At 42.4% G+C, this 21,776-nt stretch overlaps 2 protein-coding genes across 2 annotated transcripts in view; both read left to right on the top strand.

Moving 5' to 3' along the window:
- LOC110537509 (polypeptide N-acetylgalactosaminyltransferase 10) overlaps positions 1-8,977 on the top strand; it is a 136,766-nt gene extending 127,789 nt beyond the window's left edge. Inside the window, exons 9-12 of the mRNA XM_021623602.2 lie at positions 3,455-3,676; positions 4,061-4,177; positions 5,217-5,366; positions 5,754-8,977. Of these exons, the coding sequence (XP_021479277.2) occupies positions 3,455-3,676; positions 4,061-4,177; positions 5,217-5,366; positions 5,754-5,918 (654 nt within the window). The 3' untranslated portion in view covers positions 5,919-8,977. The remainder of the gene's footprint in view (positions 1-3,454; positions 3,677-4,060; positions 4,178-5,216; positions 5,367-5,753) is intronic.
- A 7,366-nt stretch (positions 8,978-16,343) lies between these two features.
- The window catches only part of LOC110537508 (dehydrogenase/reductase SDR family member 11), a 43,046-nt gene continuing 37,613 nt past the window's right edge, over positions 16,344-21,776 (top strand). The window contains exon 1 of the mRNA XM_021623601.2: positions 16,344-16,692. Coding sequence (XP_021479276.1) covers positions 16,561-16,692 — 132 coding nt within the window. The 5' untranslated portion in view covers positions 16,344-16,560. The remainder of the gene's footprint in view (positions 16,693-21,776) is intronic.

The following is a 21,776-nucleotide window of genomic DNA, read 5'->3' as shown; positions in this document are numbered from 1 at the left end:
CAGCCAAAATGGGAGCCACTTAGAAAAACTACAAATTCTAGTTCATTTTTCTAAAAACAAGCCTGAAATGCATTCTAAAGACTGTTTACATCTAGTGGAAGCCCTAGGAACTGCAATCTGGGAGGATTTCGACTCATAATAAACATGACAGCCATTGGAAACAGTGGTAGGCTGAATTTAGTTTTTTTTATGGTTTGTCCTCTGGGTTTGCCTGCCATATCAGTTCTGTTATACTTGCAGACATTATTTTAACAGTTTTAGAAACTTTAGTGTTTTCTATCCAAATCTACCAATTATATGCATATCCTAGCTTCTGTGCCTGAGTAACAGGCAGTTTACTTTGGGCACGCTTTTCATCCGTTCGTCAAAATACTGCCCCCTAGCCCAAAGAGGTTTTAAACAGGTTTGCAGGTACAAAATCTTTAGATTTGAAAATAAGTTATATGCTTTTGTTTTTCTTGTGGTCACGTAGTGTATGTGGACACCTGCTCGTCGAACGTCTCATAAAAAAAAATCATAGGCATTAATATGGAGTTGGTCCCTTTTGCTCCTATTACTCTTCTGGGAAGGCTTTTCACTAGACGTTGGACCATTGCTGCTGAGACTGGCTTCCATCCAGCCACAATAGCATTAGTGAAGTTGGACACGGATGTTGGGCGATTAGATCTGGCTCGCAGTCGGCGATCCAATGGGTTTGAGGTCAGGGCTCTGTGCAGGCCAGTCAAGTTTTTCCACACCAATCTCGAAATATCATTTCTGTATGGACCTCATTTTGTGCACGAGGGAATTGTCATGCTGAAACGGGAAAGGGCCTCCCCCAAACTGTTGCCACAAAGTTGGAAGCACAGAATCATCCAGAATGTCATTGTATGCTGTAGCGATATGATTTCCCTTTACTGGAACTAAGGGGCCTAGCCCGAACCATGAAAAACAGCCCCAGACCATTATTGCATCCACCAAACTTTACAGTTGGCACTATGCATTCGGGCAGGTAGCGTTCTCCTGGCATCCGCCAAACCCAGATTCTTCCATTGGATTGCCAGATGTTGATGCGTGACTCATCACTCCAGAGAATGCATTTCTACTGCTCCAGAGTCCAATGGCAGCGAGCTATACACCACTCCAGCCGACGCTTGGCATTGCACATGGTGATCTTAGGCTTGTGGTGCAGCTGCTCGGCCATGAAACCCATTTCATGAAGCTCCGAACGAACAGTTCTTGTACTGACGTTGCTTGCAGAGGCAGTTTGGATCTCGGTAGTGAGTGTTGCAACCGAAGACACACATGATTTTTACGCACTTCAGCACTCGGCGGTCCCATTCTGTGCAATTGTGTGGCCCACCACTTTGCGTCTGAGCCATTGTTGCTCCTTGACGTTTCCACTTCACAATAACAGCACTTACAGTTGACCGGGGCAGCTCTAGCAGGGAATAAATTTGACCAACTGACTTGTTGGAAAGGTGGCGTCCTATAACATTGAAAGTCACTGAGCTCTTCAGTAATGCGATTCTACTTCCAGTGTTTGTCTATGGCGATTGCATGGCTGTGTGCTCGATTTTATACACCTGTCGGCAACGAGTGTGGCGAAATGGCCAAATACACTAATTGGAAGGGGTGTCCACATACTTTTGTGTATATATAGTGCATTTCCACATTCTTTTGAAACCTTTGGAATGCAGCTGAAACGATCCATTATGTATGCTGATCCTTGCCCACACCATTGGCTTGGTCGAATGTGTAATTGAAAACTATTGGCCTGTTTTTTTGGGGGGTTCATTTTTGTGTTGTGTTCCCCCACCATGGGGGAATAGTCTCTCAGATGAGGAAGGCCTGTTCTGTCTGAGTGAGGAATGTTAATGACTGAGGAGTCGGGTCAATTGTTCATGTATTTCTTCAGAAAGGAGACGCAGCAACAAAGACATAAGCAAAAAGGCCTCCAGTTAGAAATGGCCGCCAATGCAATAGTTCAAATACATGCATAATATGTACATTCTTATTGATTGATTTTCCATAACATGATGCCGAAAGAATGAAATCTGTGAATGATCGTGGGGTGAATATTGTACCTAAAATAGAAAGTGCCTATTAAGCACAGCTTTGTGTTTAGCATCATTCTGGTTTCCTTTTGTTCCTTTTTGAAGTGAGCTCAGAGAAAAGGGTGTAACTCAGAGTCAGAGACATTAATTGCTGGCCTGCGGCGCCGCTTCTTTTTTTTTTGCTCCCCCAAAACTTGACTGCAGCTGCCTCTCCTAGACACCGCCATCAGCACCACCCCACAGTAGTTGGGACAATAAACCAAAAATGATCGACACCTATCACTTATCTCACGCATTTTTCTGATAATGTTCAGTGGCCTATACTAGAGAAATGTGAAGTTTGAAATGAAATAAGTTTGCTAATATTGGTGATTTGTTAATGGGACAATTGGTAGCTACAACCATAAAACTAGTAGTAGTAGTTTGAAGGATCATTTTAAACGGTGGTGCACATTAATGCTAGAAACTTATCATTCTATTTATCTCATCAATTCAGGCAATTTATCGCAATATGTATTTTTTTCCATATCGCCCAACTCTACCCCACAGGCACATCCCCTAAACCCTCCTCAACCTGTCTTTGACTAAAATAAATGTGGTATTATACTGAACAATAGTATAAAACAGAACATGTAAAGTGTTGGTCCCATGTTATAAAATAAAAGATCCCAGAAATGTTTCCTAGGTACAAAAAGCTTTATTCCCTAAAATGTTGTGTTAGTGAGCATTTCACCTTTGCCATGGTAATCCATCCACCTGACAGGTGTGGCATACCAATAACCTGAATAAACAGCATGGGGACAATAGAAGGCCTCTCTAAAATGGTCAGTTTTGTCACACAACACAATGCAACAGATGTCTCATGTTTTGTAGGAGCGTGCAATTGGAATGCTGACTGCAGGAATGTCCACCAGAGCTGTTGCCAGAGAATTTAATATGAATTTCTCTACCATAAGCCTCCGTTGTTTTAGAGAATTTGGCAGTACTTCCACACAGCCTCACAATGGCAAACCATGTGTAACCACGCCAGCCCAGGACCTCCACATCTGGCTTCTTCACCTGCTGGATCGTCTGAGACCAGCCACCCTAACAGCTGATGAAACTGAGGAGTATTTCTGTCTGTAATAAAGCCCTTTTGTGGGGAACAACTTATTCTGATTGGTTGGCCTATGCCCACCCATGGCTGCACCCCTGTCCAGTCATGTGAAATCCATAGAATTGAATGATTTCCTCATATGAACTGTAACTCGTTGAAATTGTTGCCTGTTGCGCTTATTTTTGTTCGGTATATTATTGTTCAGCCATCCAGTAGTCAACAAGACCCCAGAAGACTGGCACCATGCATCCATCCCTCTCCTACAGTCATTGTGGAGCAACACTGTTTTAACCCTTTCTCTTCTCCCTTGGTCTCTGTACAGAACCTAAAGCGAGTGGCAGAGGTGTGGATGGATGAGTATGCTGAATATATCTACCAGCGAAGGCCAGAGTACAGGCACCTGTCAGCAGGAGACATGACTGTGCAGAAGGACTTGAGGAGCAGCCTCAACTGTAAGAGCTTCAAGTGGTTCATGACAGAGGTGGCCTGGGACCTGCCCAAGCACTACCCACCTGTGGAGCCCCCTGCTGCCGCCTGGGGAGAGGTACACATCAATTTACTAGTTTCTTTAGAGAGAGAGACATAAAGCTAGAAAGAGAAAAAGTTAGAAGATTGAGATAAGCGCTAGCGAGACCGTAGATGGAGAGAAAGTAAGTAGGAGAGAGAGAAGAGTTAGAAGAGAAAGAGAGACCGTGTCTGGCCTGTGACAGCCCGGTGTCACTTCGTCACATCAGCTGTCAAAAGGCCAAGCTCCTGCCACAGCCTCGTCTTCATTACTCATCACACTTTTTCACTAAAGAGGAGAACTGACAGATAGTGCTGAGAGATCCAGACAGAGCTCTAGTCAGTGGTTAATACACTGACTAGTATGGAATGATGACATTTGTCTTTCTCTGTTAACTGGTTTGTCTGCTTCTGTGTGTTCTAGCTGCGCAACGTAGGCAGTGGCATGTGCATGGAGAATAAACACTTTTCGTCTGGGTCGCCCATCCGCCTGGAGACATGTCTTAAGGGGCGGGGCGAGGCTGGGTGGAGCCATGGACAGGTGAGGAGCTTAGTACACACAACTAAATACAGACATCTGTTTGCTGTAACGTGCTAGTTTTCTCTAGTTTTGCATACACTTAACCTTAATTTTGTACTGTGTACAGACCTCTTTCTGCCTTCATAAGTACTACCGACACACACACGTTATGTTTTTCTGTTCTCGTGGGGACCTAAAATGTATTTCAGTAACCCTAAACTTAATCCTAATTCTAACTCTAAACCTAACCCCTATTCTTAAAGTAGCCATCGTCCTCACAGGGACATGGGAAATGTCCCCACGGAGGCGAATGTTCCTAATTTTACTATCCTTGTGGGGACTTTTGTGCATTTTAGGTCCCCACAAGGTTAGAAGAACCAACCCCCACACACACTCACTGGGGCACACACTCTCTCTCACTCAGACGCACACACACACACCTTCATTATCTCTTCTGTTCAAATGTAGTCCCATTTTTTTCCCCTTGTCATCCCAAATAATTTTTAGAAGAGCTCATAACCGAATGTTGATGGATGGCCATATTTTCTCTTTGTTTTCTAAGTTGCCTGCTCTGGCTCTGTGCTTTGACAGTTTAATTACAGTAATTTAAAAGGCTGTTGTAGTTTAATCTCTGTCATGGTTGCAATTTGTATTCAATGCTGGGACGACAAACAGCATCAGTGCAAATCAAAGAGCTCTTTCTGGCTACAGTCCAAGCCGGGGCTTTTTGAATGTTACAGCAGAGGAGCCTCTTCCAAACAACTATTTTGTTCCCTATGAGTGAACGTCCCGTGGCAGTGACCGATGTTGGAACTCCCAGGGCAGTTCTCTTCAACCCTAGTTCTGAAGACTCACAAGGTGTGCAGGCTTTTGTTCCAGCTTATTACTAACACATCTCAAAGGCTTGATGAGTTAAATCCGGTGTTAGTACTGGGCTAGAAAAAATGCCTGCCCTGTGGACCCTGTGGGATCAGGAGTGACACTGGCTCCAAGAGGCGAGCTGGAAGTGGGGGCCCCACTCCTGAGGTGTTCTGATCCAGGTTGTCTCTGCCCACTCCAGGTGTTCACGTTTGGCTGGAGGGAGGACATCCGCGTGGGGGACCCCATGCACACTAAGAAGGTGTGCTTTGATGCCATCTCCCACAACAGCCCCGTCACCCTGTATGACTGCCACGGCATGAAGGGCAACCAGCTGTGGCGCTACAGGAAGGTAAGGTCTCTCTTTCTCACACACACACACAATCTTTTTCCAAGTATGAAAAGGCAAGTTTGTGAGTTGCTTATGGTGCACTTTTTTTGCTCGAGCTGAGCAAGCTTCAAGATGTATTTTTGATCCTTTGTATTTCCTTCTCCTTTTGATGAAATGACACAGCTGCTACTCATTGATAAGGCAGTTTTCTCCTAGATAGACTCCTAGACATTCACCTTTTAAGTTTGGTGTATCCTGTTAGAAACAAATGACTCCTAGTTTTCCATGCAGGCTAATAAATATGTATTTTTAAAAGTACCTAATTTGGAAAATATTTTCAGTTAAATGCACTAATTAAATAATCATTGCCATCTCGCTCACCTCTTTTCTCTCCCTTTATCTCTGTAGGATAAAAGTTTATACCACCACATCAGTAACAGCTGTATCGACAGCAACCCCACAGAGAGAAAGGTGTTTATGAACATGTGTGACCCCAGCGTCCCCAGCCAGCAGTGGGTGTTTGAGAAGACCAACACCACAGTGCTGGAGACATTCAACCGCAGTAACAACTGAGACCAGTAGGGGTCAGCACTGAACCTGAATACCACTCACCCAGGGACTGTGTTGTTTTACTAAGACAGAAGTGGGCTGTTGTTTCTCTAAAAGGGTCTGGGGGGGAAAGGGGGGGGGGGGGGTAGCATTGGCAAGCCAGTCTAGACACATCAGTTATTGGGAGATGGAGAAAGTATGGCGCCTGAGAGGCTCGCTCTCTGTGGTGGCGGGGACTTCCTGCGTCAATGGGATTAGGTCTGGCACGGCCATTCTGAGGTTGCCCGTCTCACTTACTTATTCACGCTCCGCTCTGCTTCTCCGTGCATCTCCCAGGTGTCTCTGCCCATATGTCCATCTCCATCACCCTGCGTGAGTGCGCCTCTTACTCAGTCACTTTTTCCATTCTCCTGATTTGGAGCCACTGCTCTGACAGCCCCCCTGAGACTCTCGCTGAACCAAACCCAGACTGACACTTGGGTAAAGCCAGCCAGAAACAACCACTCTCTGCAAAGCGCCGTGTTGATTCTTGTTTTTGTTTTCTTGCTGTGCTCACTTGGCTAGCAGTTTCTCATTCTTGGTTTCCTCTTTATTGCGTTGATCAAAAGTGGAGTTGGGCAAACTGTCCAAATGTAGAAGGGAAAGAAAAGCCCCCCATCTTTTAAGAAGTACATTTTTGGATTTGAATGAATAATACTATAGTAGCAGCACTTTGTCTATTCGAAGAGCTGTGATTTGATGCCAATGATGGATCTCTTCCAGGTGATATGTCCAGAGAGGGAACTGTAAGGGCTCTAACTATTATCCCTCTGGGATAATCCCAGGCAGTCTCTGGAACGACCTCATTACGAAAACACTAAACCGTGTGGCAGAAAAACATACTGAGGTCAGCAGCACTGAGACAGTAGAGAGACCTTGGTGGCTTCCCAAACTCATCAGGAGTGTCTCTAGACTGGTTTGCACAGGGGGAGGGGTTGGTGATGGGTATTATAGGTGTTTTAAATGCATTAAGCACTTGCAATGATAAACTTGAATGACAATCTTAGTGCCTTGCTGGATGAGAGAAAAAGTATACAGCCTGGTCTGACTTGGCATGGCCTGGTGCCCTATTTCAGTCCTCCAACTTCTCCACTGTCTCAGACTGACTGAGATAGTGGAGAGGCAGGCCATCTGAGGTGACACTGGCTCTTAACCATGGATGGGTTTCTGCAACACTTATGTATATGTAATGATAGTGAATAGTTGAAGAGACTAGCAAACTATGTGTTCTCCTGCCTTTAAAAGTGAACAGCTTCCCTGCAAAGACCCTGTTTATGTTTGTGACATGTCACCATCATGCCATGTTGTTATCATCAAAACCCAGTTGGACATGCAAGCATTCATTAATATTGATTTCCTTTGTTTAGGTTTTGTCGCGTTATTACTTTCTCAGCGTTTCACATTTTCTTTAAGTGTTTTGTCTTCGTTTAATGCAAAGTTTTGACTTGGATGTTGTTCAGAATGACTGCTTACATTGCCTGCTGTGTAGTTAAGTTTTTGTTCCCCTCTTCTCCTCAGGAATAATTCCAAAGTAGAGTATGTAATATGCTTGATGCAAAGATCACACCCTTCCTTAATCTAACCATCTTCCTTACATTTTCAGAAATCGATATGAATCCAGTACACTAGTATGTGTTGTAGATTTTAACTGTTGGTCAGCAGTTTCAACTAAAAGTGTTCCTTCCATGCTTTGTGGAGACAATTTGGAGAAGTTCTATAAGAGAAAATCTACGTGGCACATTGGTAAGAGATGCTGCACGATATGGCTTTGTTCAACTTTACTTATGAAGGGTCTTTATTGCAAAATCGTGTAATAATGTTGTATATGTCCCTTCTTATTAAACTGAAATGTAGGACTGGCTGGGGAATGCAAAATTGCTCACTTTCTTTGGTTTCACTTTCTATAAATGTTCATAGTTTTACCCAGGCAAGTAAGCAGCATGTATGGAAAACCAAAGCTGTTCAAAACACTTTTTTTGAGGACATTGAACAAGTTTTTTTTTTGTTTGTTATTTGTTTTTTATCCCTGTCTTTGAGTTTTGCGTGTTCTTTTTGCAATCCAAAATATAGAATGTCTGGCTATTCCAGCTAAATAGATTTCACAATTATGCTAACATAAATATTATATCTTTGCTAGTTGATGATTATATCTGTGCTAGTTGATGAATTGTCCCTTCTCTTTTACACTAATATTATTAGTGAAGTAGCAAAATAACTTCACATGGTTTAAATTACTATAATTGAACTATGGCTGGAATTCAATCAAACCGTCACTGCGGGGAGAAGAAATGAGACCATGTCCATTGATGGAAACTTTAAAACCCCCATTTTGATTTATGCTTTTTCTCTTGTGATACATTGATCTATGTTCTCCTAAAATGCTCCACCAGACAGTCCAGGACTGCAATGCCAGAATGGATCGATCGAAACATGTTTACTTTAAAGCATTGGCGTTTATGGAGTAATGCTATGTTTGTGTCTTGAGGGAGTAAACAGGGTTGTTGTACCTGTTGACGAATGATCATCTTGCAAAGGTGGTAAGACTCCCCCCAAATCCATGGCAGTTTATTGAATACTTAGTAGGCTGTTTAGAACAAGGATATTTTCAGTACATTGACCCTGTCCATTGCACATGTAAAGAGCATTTTATTTTGATTATGTCATGATTTATAACTTGGGTTGGAAGTCGTAAAAAAAAATGTAATTGTGGTTTTAAGCGACATTTTATACAGTGCAATTTTTTCATGATCTTGTGTTGGAATTCAATATTGAGCTAAAATGTGAAGACAATACTACTTTTTTTAAATAAAAGTGTGTAATGTTTAAGACCATTGTTGGTCATTCACACAATGCTATGTACATGTGTATGCAATTTTTATTTGTAGGGAAGTGTACATTTTGTATCATGAATATCCAATATTTTTTTCTACTGACATAATGACTGTAAAAGTGTATTTAGGTGTTTTAAAACACTGTGTACAACTAAACTGGAATTGTGTAATATTTTTTGCTGAAATTGTAAAATAAATGTTTCTATATTTGAATTATTTGTTGTATAGTAAACTGAGAGAATGCTGTTCTTGAATAACTTTGTAATTTGTATGTAGCAATAGTCAAATCCCATCTCAAATTTGAAGAAACAAGGACATGCAGATCATGGAAATAATATATTTTTATTTCCAATTTCATTGAGTAATTTAATAATACTTAAACAATTTCACCATATGTGGGCCATGGTTGGTTGTAGTTGAAACAACACAAAACATAATTGTAACAACAAACAAAACAAATACAGTTTTTAAGTTGTTTGGTCGACTATAGTTTAAACGAGCCACTGGCTAATTCCCATCCCAGGTCCTCTTCCGAGAGATCGAAAATACACTTGGGACTAGCACATTGGAAATGCCACTGTCCTCATACTTCCTATTTTTCTTCAGAGTGTTGCCCTCTAGCTTGCAGCAGCCTGGGCTTCTTGAAGGGCTGGACTCCCTGCTCCTCTTACAGGTGACCACAGAGGTAAGGAAACTGGCAGACTCATCTGATGCTCTCTTCCTCTTTGAGGGTGAGACCCCTGACTGAAAGCTTCCTGGGCAATTAGAAGTGGCCAATTCTGTGGCTGTCCTATGGCAGCCCCTTTGCCCTACTGTTCACAATGAAACAAATATAAACGCATGCTTTGTGAGCTGAAATTAAAGATCCAAGAAATGTTCCATTTGCACAAAAAGCTAATTTCGCTCAAATTTCATGCACAAATTTGTTTACATCCCTGTTAGTGAGCATTTCTCCTTTGCAGTGATTATCCATCCACCTGACAGGTATGGCATATCAAGAAGCTGATTGAACAGCATGATCATTACACAGATGCACCTTGTGCTGATGACAAAAAAAGGACACTAAAATATACAGTTTGTCACAACACAATGCCACAGGTCAATCAATCAATCAAATTTATTTTATATAGCCCTTCGTACATCAGCTGATATCTCAAAGTGCTGTACAGAAACCCAGCCTAAAACCCCAAACAGCAAGCAATGCAGGTGAAGAAGCACGGTGGCTAGGAAAAACTCCCTAGAAAGGCCAAAACCTAGGAAGAAACCTAGAGAGGAACCAGGCTATGTGGGGTGGCCAGTCCTCTTCTGGCTGTGCCGGGTGGAGATTATAACAAAACATGGTCAAGATGTTCAAATGTTCATAAATGACCAGCATGGTCGAATAATAATAAGGCAGAATAGTTGAAACTGGAGCAGCAGCACAGTCAGGTGGACTGGGGACAGCAAGGAGTCATCATGTCAGGTATTCCTGAGGCATGGTCCTAGGGCTCAGGTCCTCCGAGAGAGAGAAAGAAAGAGAATTAGAGAGAGCATATGTGGGATGGCCAGTCCTCTTCTGGCTGTGCCGGGTGGAGATTATAACAGAACATGGCCAAGATGTTCAAATGTTCATAAATGATCAGCATGGTCGAATAATAATAAGGCAGAACAGTTGAAACTGGAGCAGCAGCACAGCCAGGTGGACTGGGGACAGCAAGGAGTCATCATGTCAGGTAGTCCTGGGGCATGGTCCTAGGGCTCAGGTCCTCCGAGAGAGAGAAAGAGAGAAGGAGAGAATTAGAGAACGCACACTTAGATTCACACAGGACACCGAATAGGACAGGAGAAGTACTCCAGATATAACAAACTGACCCTAGCCCCCCGACACATAAACTACTGCAGCATAAATACTGGAGGATGAGACAGGAGGGGTCAGGAGACACTGTGGCCCACTCCGAGGACACCCCCGGACAGGGCCAAACAGGAAGGATATAACCCCACCCACTTTGCCAAAGCACAGCCCCCACACCACTAGAGGGATATCTTCAACCACCAACTTACCATCCTGAGACAAGGCTGAGTATAGCCCACAAAGACCTCCGCCACGGCACAACTTAAGGGGGGGGGGGGCGCCAACCCAGACAGGATGACCACATCAGTGACTCAACCCACTCAGGTGACGCACCTCCTCCAGGGACGGCATGAGAGAGCCCCAGTAAAGCCAGTGACTCAGCCCCTGTAATAGGGTTAGAGGCAGAGAATCTCAGTGGAAAGAGGGGAACCGGCCAGGCAGAGACAGCAAGGGTGGTTCGTTGCTCCAGAGCCTTTCCATTCACCCTCCCACTCCTGGGCCAGACTACACTCAATCATATGACCCACTGAAGAGATGAGTCTTCAGTAGAGACTTAAAGGTTGAGACCGAGTTTGCGTCTCTGACATGGGTAGGCAGACCGTTCCATAAAAATGGAGCTCTATAGGAGAAAGCCCTGCCTCCAGCTGTTTGCTTAAAAATTCTAGGGACAATTAGGAGGCCTGCGTCTTGTGACCGTAGCGTACGTGTAGGTATGTACGGCAGGACCAAATCAGAGAGATAGATAGGAGCAAGCCCATGTAATGCTTTGTAGGTTAGCAGTAAAACCTTGAAATCAGCCCTTGCTTTGACAGGAAGCCAGTGTAGAGAGGCTAGCACTGGAGTAATATGATCAAATTTTTTGGTTCTAGTCAGGATTCTAGCAGCCGTATTTAGCACTAACTGAAGTTTATTTAGTGCTTTATCCGGGTAGCCGGAAAGTAGAGCATTGCAGTAGTCTAACCTGGAAGTGACAAAAGCATGGATTAATTTTTCTGCATCATTTTTGGACAGAAAGTTCCTGATTTTTGCAATGTTACGTAGATGGAAAAAAGCTGTCCTTGAAATGGTCTTGATATGTTCTTCAAAAGAGAGATCAGGGTCCAGAGTAACGCCGAGGTCCTTCACAGTTTTATTTGAGACGACTGTACAACCATTAACATTAATTGTCAGATTCAACAGAAGATCTCTTTGTTTCTTGGGACCTAGAACAAGCATCTCTGTTTTGTCCGAGTTTAAAAGTAGAAAGTTTGCAGCCATCCACTTCCTTATGTCTGAAACACATTCTTCTAGCAAGGGCAATTTTGGGGCTTCACCATGTTTAATTGAAATGTACAGCTGTGTGTCATCCGCATAGCAGTGAAAGTTAACATTATGTTTTCGAATAACATCCCCAAGAGGTAAAATATATAGTGAAAACAATAGTGGTCCTAAAACGGAACCTTGAGGAACACCGAAATTTACAGTTGATTTGTCAGAGGACAGACCATTCACAGAGACAAACTGATATCTTTCCGACAGATAAGATCTAAACCAGGCCAGAACTTGTCCGTGTAGACCAATTTGGGTTTCCAATCTCTCCAAAAGAATGTGGTGATCGATGGTATCAAAAGCAGCACTAAGGTCTAGGAGCACGAGGACAGATGCAGAGCCTCGGTCCGATGCCATTAAAATGTCATTTACCACCTTCACAAGTGCCGTCTCAGTGCTATGATGGGGTCTAAAACCAGACTGAAGCATTTCGTATACATTGTTTGTCTTCAGGAAGGCAGTGAGTTGTTGCGCAACAGCCTTTTCTAAAATTTTTGAGAGGAATGGAAGATTCGATATAGGCCGATAGTTTTTTATATTTTCTGGGTCAAGGTTTGGCTTTTTCAAGAGAGGCTTTATTACTGCCACTTTTAGTGAGTTTGGTACACATCCGGTGGATAGAGAGCCGTTTATTATGTTCAACATAGGAGGGCCAAGCACAGGAAGCAGCTCTTTCAGTAGTTTAGTTGGAATAGGGTCCAGTATGCAGCTTGAAGGTTTAGAGGCCATGATTATTTTCATCATTGTGTCAAGAGATATAGTACTAAAACACTTGAGTGTCTCTCTTGATCCTAGGTCCTGGCAGTGTTGTGCAGACTCAGGACAACTGAGCTTTGAAGCTCATGCTTCAGCTCATGCTGTCCACTAGCGCGGTTGCCAGAGAATTGAATAAGCTGCCTTCAGCGTCACTTTAGAATTTGGCAGTACGTCCAACCGGCCTCACTACCGCAGACCGACAACATGTATGGCATCATGTGGGTGAGCAGTTTGCTGATGTCAGCATTGTGAGCAGAGAGCCCTATGGTGGGGTTATGGTATGGGCAGGTATAAGCTACAGACAATGAACACAATTACATTTTATCAATGGCAATTTGAATGCACAGAGATACCGTGATGAGATCCTGAGGCCCATTATCGTGCCATTCATCCGTCGCCATTACCTCATGTTTCAGCATGACAATGCTCGGCCCCATGTTGCAAGGATCTGTACACTATTCCTCGAAGCTGAAAATGTTCTTCCATGGCCTGCATACTCACCAGACATGTCACCCATTGAGCATGTTTGGGATGCTCTGCATCTACGTGTATGACAGCCTGTTTCAGTTCCCGCCAATATCCAGATACTTCGCACAGCCGTTGAAGAAGAGTGAGACAACAGATTACTACTTTATTGTCCAACTTGCGAAGGACATTTGAATGAAAGTTAAATACATTATATACACAAAAGAATGTGATGACACCTTCAAATTAGTGGATTTGGCTATTTCAGCCACACCCGTTGCTGACAGGTGTATAAAATGGAGCACACAGCCATACAATCTCCATAGACAAACATTGGCAGTAGAATGGCCTTACTGAAGATCTTAGTGACGTTCAATCTGGCACGGTCATAGGACGCCACCTTTCCAACAAGTCAGTTGGTCAAATTTCTGCCCTGCTAGAGCTGCCCCGGTCAACTGTAAGTGCTATCTTTGTGAAGTGAAAACCGATTAAATAAATACAATAAACTTCTCAGGATGGTGAAAGTGCAAGGTGATGAGCTTGATGCTCTTTTTCAATAAATATCAGTGGTCTTATTCTGGTGACCTGATTGATACTTGGCTGCCATTTGACAAATTTAAATATTTGCTCATGTATACCAGCGAGCTGATGGCTAGAGCACACCTGCCAATACCAGAGTATGCACATTCGCTATATAACGGAACATTTTTTGTGACAAAAGGATGTCATTATTTTGCCACCGAGGGGAGCCAAAGTTTCGTAAGTGAATCAGTACGGTTAGACACACACAGTAATGGGATTATTGTGGATAGTCAGATTCATATAATAGTTCGATTAAAACGTTTACATGCTTTGCAAGAGTAAATATTTCCTAGTAATTTAGTTTTCGTGGACACATCTGAAAAAATTACAATAAACATAACAGCAACCATGTTATTTTTGAGAACTATATTTGATTCTGAGTTCGGACATATCAAGTGAAAACTATTTCTAAAACGCGTATGTTAAATTGTTCACAACTCGCGCTAAAGAATGAGGGATGCGCTAATGGTGCTGGCACATGCGCAGATCAAATACACCACTGGAACTCCAAATAAGGTGTTTACCTGATTTTGACTTTACACTGATTTAAGATTAACAGAGTAAGGTGTTTACATGACTATTGCATAATCGGCCTACTGCCATAATCAATTTAATATATGATTATTCCTGTGCATGTAAACATGGCTAATATTTCACTCAGGAAAGGAGGAATATGGAGTGAACTGATCTAGTAAATCATTCATCTCCCCTAAAACAGACAAAGACAGACAAACAAACAAGTTAGTGTTTTTTTATGCTCACATAGAAACTGAAATACATGGATATTGCATTGATAAATGGACAACAAAACATTCAAGTTAAAATACATGTGAAAAACATAATATTTGCATTAATGTTTGGAGATACTCAGAGTTGTGTTGATTAGTTGGCAAAAGTAAGGTATGGATGAATGTTTATCTTACAGACAGACAGACATGCACACATACACACAAACATAAAACTAGAGAGTGACAGCGTACAGCAACATTTATATTTAAATATTCAAATTCAGGTAGCTTTTTTAATCGGGTAAGTGCCATTTCTGAACTGTTAACCCTCACAAGTCTGCCGGCCCAGGAGGCTCCCTAGCCGTACCCTCAGAGCGTGTGCAGACCAGCTAGCTGTTGTGTTTTCTGACATTTTCTTTGTTCTGTTCATCTTTCCCTCAATCCTGACTAGTCTCCCAATCCCTGCCGCTGAAAAACATCCCGACAGCATGATGCTGCCACCACCATGCTTCACCATAAGGGTGGTGCCAGGTTTCCTCCAGACGTGACGCTTGGCATTCATCTTGGTTTCATCAGACCAGATCATCTTGTTTCTCATGGTCTGAGAGTCCTTTAGGTGCCTTTTGGCAAACTCCAAGCGGTCTGTCATGTGCCTTTTACTGAGGAATGGTTTCCGTCTGGCCACTCTACCATAAAGGCCTGATTGATGGAGTGCTGCAGAGAAAGTTGTCCTTCTGGAAGGTTCTCCCATCTCCACAGAGGAACTCTGGAGCTCTGTCAGAGTGACGATAGGGTTCTTGGTCACCTCCCTGACCAAGGCCCTTCCCCCCCGATTGCTCAGTTTGGCCGGGCAGCTAGCTTTAGGAAGAGTCTTGGTGGTTCCAAACTTCTTCCATTTAAGAATGATGGAGGCCACTGTGTTCTTGGGGACCTTCAATGCTGCAGACATTTTTTAGTACCCTTCCCCAGATATATGGACAATTCCTTCGACCTTTTGCTCTGACATGCACTGTCAACGGTGGGCCCTTATAAAGACAGGTTTGTGCCTTTCCAAATCATGTCCAATAAATAGAATTGACCACAGGTGAACTCCAATCAAGATGTAGAAACATCACAGGGATGATCAATGGAAACAGGATGTGCCTGAGCTCAATTTCTAGTCTCATAGTAAAGGGTCTGAATACTTATGTAAATAAGGTATTTGTGTTTTTTTATTTTTAACACATTTGCAAAAAATTCTAAAAACCTGTTTTCCCTTCGTCATTATGGGGTATTGTGTGTAGATTTATAATTTTGTTTTATTTAATCAATTTTAGAATAAGGCTGTAACATAACAAAATGTGGGAAAAGTCAAGGGTCTAAATACTTTCTGAATGCACTGTATACGTAAGTATGAAACGTAAAAGTATAAATGTCATATTACTCATTAAAACAGCAGGATGTTCATGTTTGTATTTATTTATGGTTACCCAGAGCCACACTCAGGCATAACACAAACAAAGCATTTGTGTTTAGTGACTTTGCCAGATTAGAGGGATGATCAGGGATGTTCTCTTGATAAGTATGTGAATTGGACCATTTTCCTGTCCTGCTGAACACTAAAAATGTAACAACTATTTTTGGGTGGCAGGGAAAGTGTATGGAGTAAAAAGTACATTATTTCCTTTAGGAATGTAGTGGAGTAAAATAAAACAGTTGTCCAAAATATAAATAGTAAAATACAGATACCCCCGAAAAAACTACTTAAATAGTATTTTAAAGTAGTTTTAATTAAGTACTTACACCACTGATGAGAGCAAGGGAGAGTTTGAAGACTGCAAATGTAAGAGTCGTAAAATAAAAGCGGGAGGGGACGTCAACCAAACAAATACACATAGCGCAATGTTTGTCATTTAATATTTAATCCCGAGCGCAGGGATTTCGGGTTTCCGCACCGTGCCTTTTCCTGGATGCTGCGAAAACAGGATTAGGGAGGGTTGAACGGTGTAACAGCACGCCCTATATAACACAAGTATCTGTTGTCTATATTGTCACTATTGAACCGACATAGCTAGGTAAACGAAATTTATCGTCCTATTACACCAGTTGTAAAACTAGTCTTTGTAATAGCTAAATAATTCATTGAAATGGAGCGCTGGAAAGGCAGAGTAGCTCTAGTGACTGGAGCTTCGGTCGGGATTGGAGCGGCTGTTGCACGGGCACTTGTCCAACACGGCATGAAGGTTGTCGGATGTGCCAGGAATGTTGACAAGATAGAGGTGAGCAAATACAAAACAATGTAAGAGTGAGAACTGTCGCAATCACTCATAGTAGTAAACTACAACAGTTCCTCGAATGTTTGATGTGCGCCAAATGACCAGTTTGCAGCTAGTTGACAGTGGCTAGCTAGCAATCTTTTCCCACTGGATTATCTATGATACAGTAGCTAACGTTAGCTAGCCTTCAATAAAAAAATACACATTTGTGATTGACTTTGTTGGACTAGCAAATTGAAATGTCACCGATTAAACATATTTTACGCAATCGTTACATGCGAGTTGCATTGATGTAATGCAAATTGCTGTCATATTTCTGGTGTTTTTTTTGTTTAATCACAGCGATTGCTCACTGCATTTAACGTAGCCTAAAGGCAGCTTTTAACATTATTCACAGAATAATTCCAGTCCTGGTGTTTCCTATGAAAGAACATTTTCAATACATTTCTCAGTTATTAACTACATAGTTAGTAGTCACTATTATTCATATCTTGTTCAGTTATACACGTTCTCTTTCTTCAGATTTAAACCGATGTGGCATATCTTGTCAACATTGTATCATTATCTTCTAAAACAAATGAATATTTGGTAAAACTACTGAACTGTGTTTGCAGTGTTCCAACACACACAGTACTATCCAGATTGTGCAACAGGCTTCTTTAGCCCTCCACCCATTTTGCTGATCACATGGCCTTCTGTCATGTCAATCGTAACTGATCCAGGTTAGGGTAGAATGGTCCCCAATCCATGACATTTGTAAAACTGCACAGACACTTAGCCTAATTCCTCTGGATTAATCAGAAACTAGTACAGTGACTGAGCCATTACAGGGAGTTGCAACCTATAGCCTAGACCAGCCCTACCCTCCTCCATTCATAAGACTCCCTCCACTATGAAACGTTTGGAGTTGTTCCATTGCTTAGCTACAACAAATTATAATTGTATTATTGCATATTATTAGTCTACAAGTCACTACCTTTTGATAGTTTTGTTGATTGACAAGCTCTGACACCTTGCTTGACCACAAAACAAATAGTTAAAAATACATTATGCAATAGGCTATTTTTTCTGTATTAGAATAGGCTTGGTTTTACACAAGATTCCAATGGCACTTTTACAGCCACAGGCCAGCTCTAGTTGGCCAAATATTTGGCCAAGTGAGGGAAGGATGTCAGATCGTGTGGAGGGTGAAGACGGAGCGACAAGCGTTCAACTCCCCAACTCTGGAACAGACTGCGTCACTTTTATGAGACTTCTGAGCATTGTCTGTGTTTGAGCTGAAGGGAAGGTGGGACAAAGCTGGCATTGTACCCCCTCTGCGATGCCCACACTGGGGACTGGCTGTAACAGTGCCAAGAAAGGTATGCTCTGACTTAAAGTCGGGGTTGTAAACTAGGGCTCTTTCACATATCTCTGTATGGTCTGGATCCTAGAGCGTTTGGTACCCTGATCTGCGTTATAAAGGATGTGTGAAATGCAAACGAACTCTGGCTGAAACAAATCCTGGATCTGCGTGAGTAGCGAGCCCAGAGTTCAGAGATCCAGAACCAGAGTACCAGGTATTGAAACGCAGCAGTGCGAGTCTCGTTGGAACTTTTTGCCAGTTGTAAACAAGCTAGCTTGCTAACGTCATGTAGAATGTGCATCGCATAAATCACATCCTTAAACGGTTCTTTTCAGGTCTTCTGAAAGCGAAACTTATTTTGTAGAATTCTCACAAACGTTCTTGGAAACAGAACTTGGGAACTGAATTTCATGTGTCCATCGCCATTCAATTTTTCTCTACTTCCTCCTTTGGTGCTCTTTTTATACTTGGGTAAAATGGTGTGATGAGTACAATGTAGGCTCCATATCCCAAGAATGCTGCATTTTTTGAAGCCTGAATGAGTGGAGTTGACACAGGCAGAGAGAGCAGTAAAGGACATTGTTTTTGAGAGGGTAGAAAAGGGGTTGAAAACAGAAAAGGAGAGTATAATGAGATGGAGGTAGATGTGTGGTTGCCAAGGGCTGCCTGCGGGAATGGAGTGATGGTATAGGAGCAACTTGGCTTCTAAGAAGCAGCAGCCAGGAAAATACTGAGATCATTGACATTTAACAACCCATACTCGCATTGAACCCCCCTGACGTGATGTGCAAATGAGCAATCGAAAACCAATCGTGCAGATGTCACCATTCCGATTTTTTTTGTGCGGGCGCCAAGTTCCCAGCAAGTTGCCGCCCTGGGGTGGCTGCCCATGTTGTCTATACCTAAATCCGCCACTGGGTAAGTTAGGCTATATGGAGCACAGACTGATACTAGATGCAAGTAGAACTCATAAGACTCAGGCACAGATCTGCAAGTAGCCTAATCATGTTTTTTTTAGCCCTTGATCTGTTCCTGGCCCACATACTGTATGTAGCTACAGTAGGTCTGTGGTGACCACTTACCTTGCATAATGCTATAGTAATTACCAAGGTGTATCAATATAGCATCTTAATGAAATCCTATGATAGTAGGTTGAGACCTTATGTTTCAGTGACTTAACTAAGAAGATTCACTAGCAACAAGCCTATGCATTCATGGATTGTATGCATGTACTATCCTTGCTAAATGGTCGTTTACATTCAGGAGCTCTTTGACTGTCTCACAAAAGCAAAGTGCCTTGGGCTACATTTAGGCTAGTGCATTTAGATTAGTTGTGTCACAGGCAGGGTGATGGGTTTGTTTTGTTGTTTCCCAGTCCTCTTTGGGTGTTACACAGAAAGACAATTGTGATTTATTTCTTAGACCAGGCGTAAGCAACTATACTGAACAAAAATGTAAACGCAACGTGAAAAGGAGTGGGACAACATTCCACAGGCCACAATCAACAGCCTGATCAACTCTATGTGAAGGAGATGTGTCGTGCTGCATGAGGCAAATGATGGTCACACCAGATACTGACTGTTTTTCTGATCCACGCCCCTACTTTTTTATTTTTTTAAGGTATCTGTTACCAACAGATGCATATCTGTATTCCCAGTCAAGTGAAGTCGATAGGTTAGGGTCTAATTTATTGATTTCAATTGACTGATTTCCTAATGAACTGTAACTCAGTAAAATCTTTGAAGTTGTTGCATATTGAGTTTTATATTTCTGTTCAGTGTAGATTCAGCCGAGGGCCGATTTACTAAGCCCAAGAAGAGATTTTCAAATACAATAATTTCATACCTTGATTGCATTAACACACGATCACATCTCGCTTTTTTTATTTGTGGGAATACTTGTGTAAAGATTTCCTAAATTAAACTCTTTCCTTTTTATTTTTATGAGTAAATTATGTATACTAATGTTAAGAATACATTTAGTTGTTTGACTCTCAGTCAGTTTGATTGGTAAATAATGAAAATAGATTCAGCCTAAGCAACAAAGATTGATGCATTTGTCCTGCTTTGCCCTGCCATGTTTCAGCAGTCGATTTTAGTTTGCAGTTGCATCCACAGATGTCATACAGTGCACTCTAATGTAATACTGTATATGCCATTTAGCATACTAACTTATCCAAAGCAACTAAAGCTCAATTTATAAAAATCTGTGTTGGAACAAAAGCCTCAGCTCCCGACACCTTGTCATTTTCCCCACACGGGCTGACAAGCAATTTATACCGGTAAGATTACTTTTGGTCCTTTCGTGGCATGCACAAACTTAGCATGATAGCAGGTTGGGCCAAAGAGGATACAAGATTGAGCAGAGAAATTGGGTAAAAAAGCATCCAACTCGCAGTCATGACAAAATAACTGGACCTTTACTGTACAGTGAGGGCATACATTTTTAGCGCCACACTCTTACCAACAGTACCACGAACCACACAGGACTTATCCTATGCATTGAGACTGGTTTAAGTGTGGCTCAGGGCAGGGGGAGTTTGGGAGGTCAGTGAGGGTGTCTGTCATTTAATCTATGAGTGGCTGCACTTTGGGCTCAGCCGATTCTTAGAAAATGTGTGAGTGGCGGTCTGGGCATGATGCAGGTCCAGCAGAAGGATCATGGTGTCATCCTTGGATCTAGTGTGAAATAATTTAGATAGAATATTCCACTGACCTTGGCTTGAAGGGGGTGGGGGGGGAGGGAATAACAGAGAGGGAGGGGCCCCAGCCCCTTGTCTCAGTTGATGAGATGCAAATTGGATGCAAATCTAATTGATATAAGGCCAATATCAGATTTTCCTAAACAGCCCCCCCAGCCCAGTCTGTCATATTTGCCAAAGATGGGCCAGTGTACCGTATCGTATGTAAAGGTATAATTGGCTTTGCTCTGCTTGTGAAGGGTAGGATCTGATAGGAAGCTGAGGAGGATTGGTCTGGCCCTGGCCTGCTATGATAGGAGTAGTGTTCTATGCGGCTGTGCCTGGCCTGCATCTTAAATCTGAAGTTCTCTGTGAGGTGTTAAAGGGTAGAAATCTAGGCTATCTACTGGGGTTGCCCAACTTGCCTTGAGGGAACATAGGTCTACAAATCACACAGGCAAAATGCATTTGACATGACAGACAACTTTTTTTTGTTGCCGTTTACAGCACCGTAAGGCTCCAGGAGTATGTGGTTGAATCCTTTGATTAGCTCCGTGTTAATGTCAGCCTGTCAGCAGAGCTTTTGTGGTACATGGCCCTGGTCAGTCCAGACCACTGGTTTCACTGTACCAGGGTTAAAATGCCATGCCCAACAACATTGTTAACTTGAGTTCTAAATTGTTCCTTTGGGAAGGAATTGGCCCATGTTCTCTCCCTCTTTCTCTCTGTTTGACTCTTCTACAAGAAAGCAATCAGAGGAGCTATTTACCTCAAAAATATATTTGATTACTCAGAATGGCCTCAGAAGACTCCAGAAGAGAAACCAATGACAGGTTATTTTGGTCTTAGAGCTATCAGAAAAGTGATGTCTCCTTTCCACAAGAGATTCCACCTGAATCACCTGTGGATTATCTTGACAAACAAAGCAGTGTATTTTCTGCAGTCTGTCATGTCAGTGCTCAGAAATAGACTCGGCAGCAATGTGGATGGATTGTGAATGGCCCTCCAATGGGTCACGTAGACAGGGATAGTGGGATGTTTTTCAGGCTTAGGTTTAGTGCC

Source organism: Oncorhynchus mykiss, chromosome 12 (assembly GCF_013265735.2).
Source record: "Oncorhynchus mykiss isolate Arlee chromosome 12, USDA_OmykA_1.1, whole genome shotgun sequence".
Classification (NCBI taxonomy): domain Eukaryota; kingdom Metazoa; phylum Chordata; class Actinopteri; order Salmoniformes; family Salmonidae; genus Oncorhynchus; species Oncorhynchus mykiss.
The sequence above is the reverse complement of the archived record's forward strand: the minus strand, read 5'-3'. Positions and strand labels throughout refer to the sequence as shown.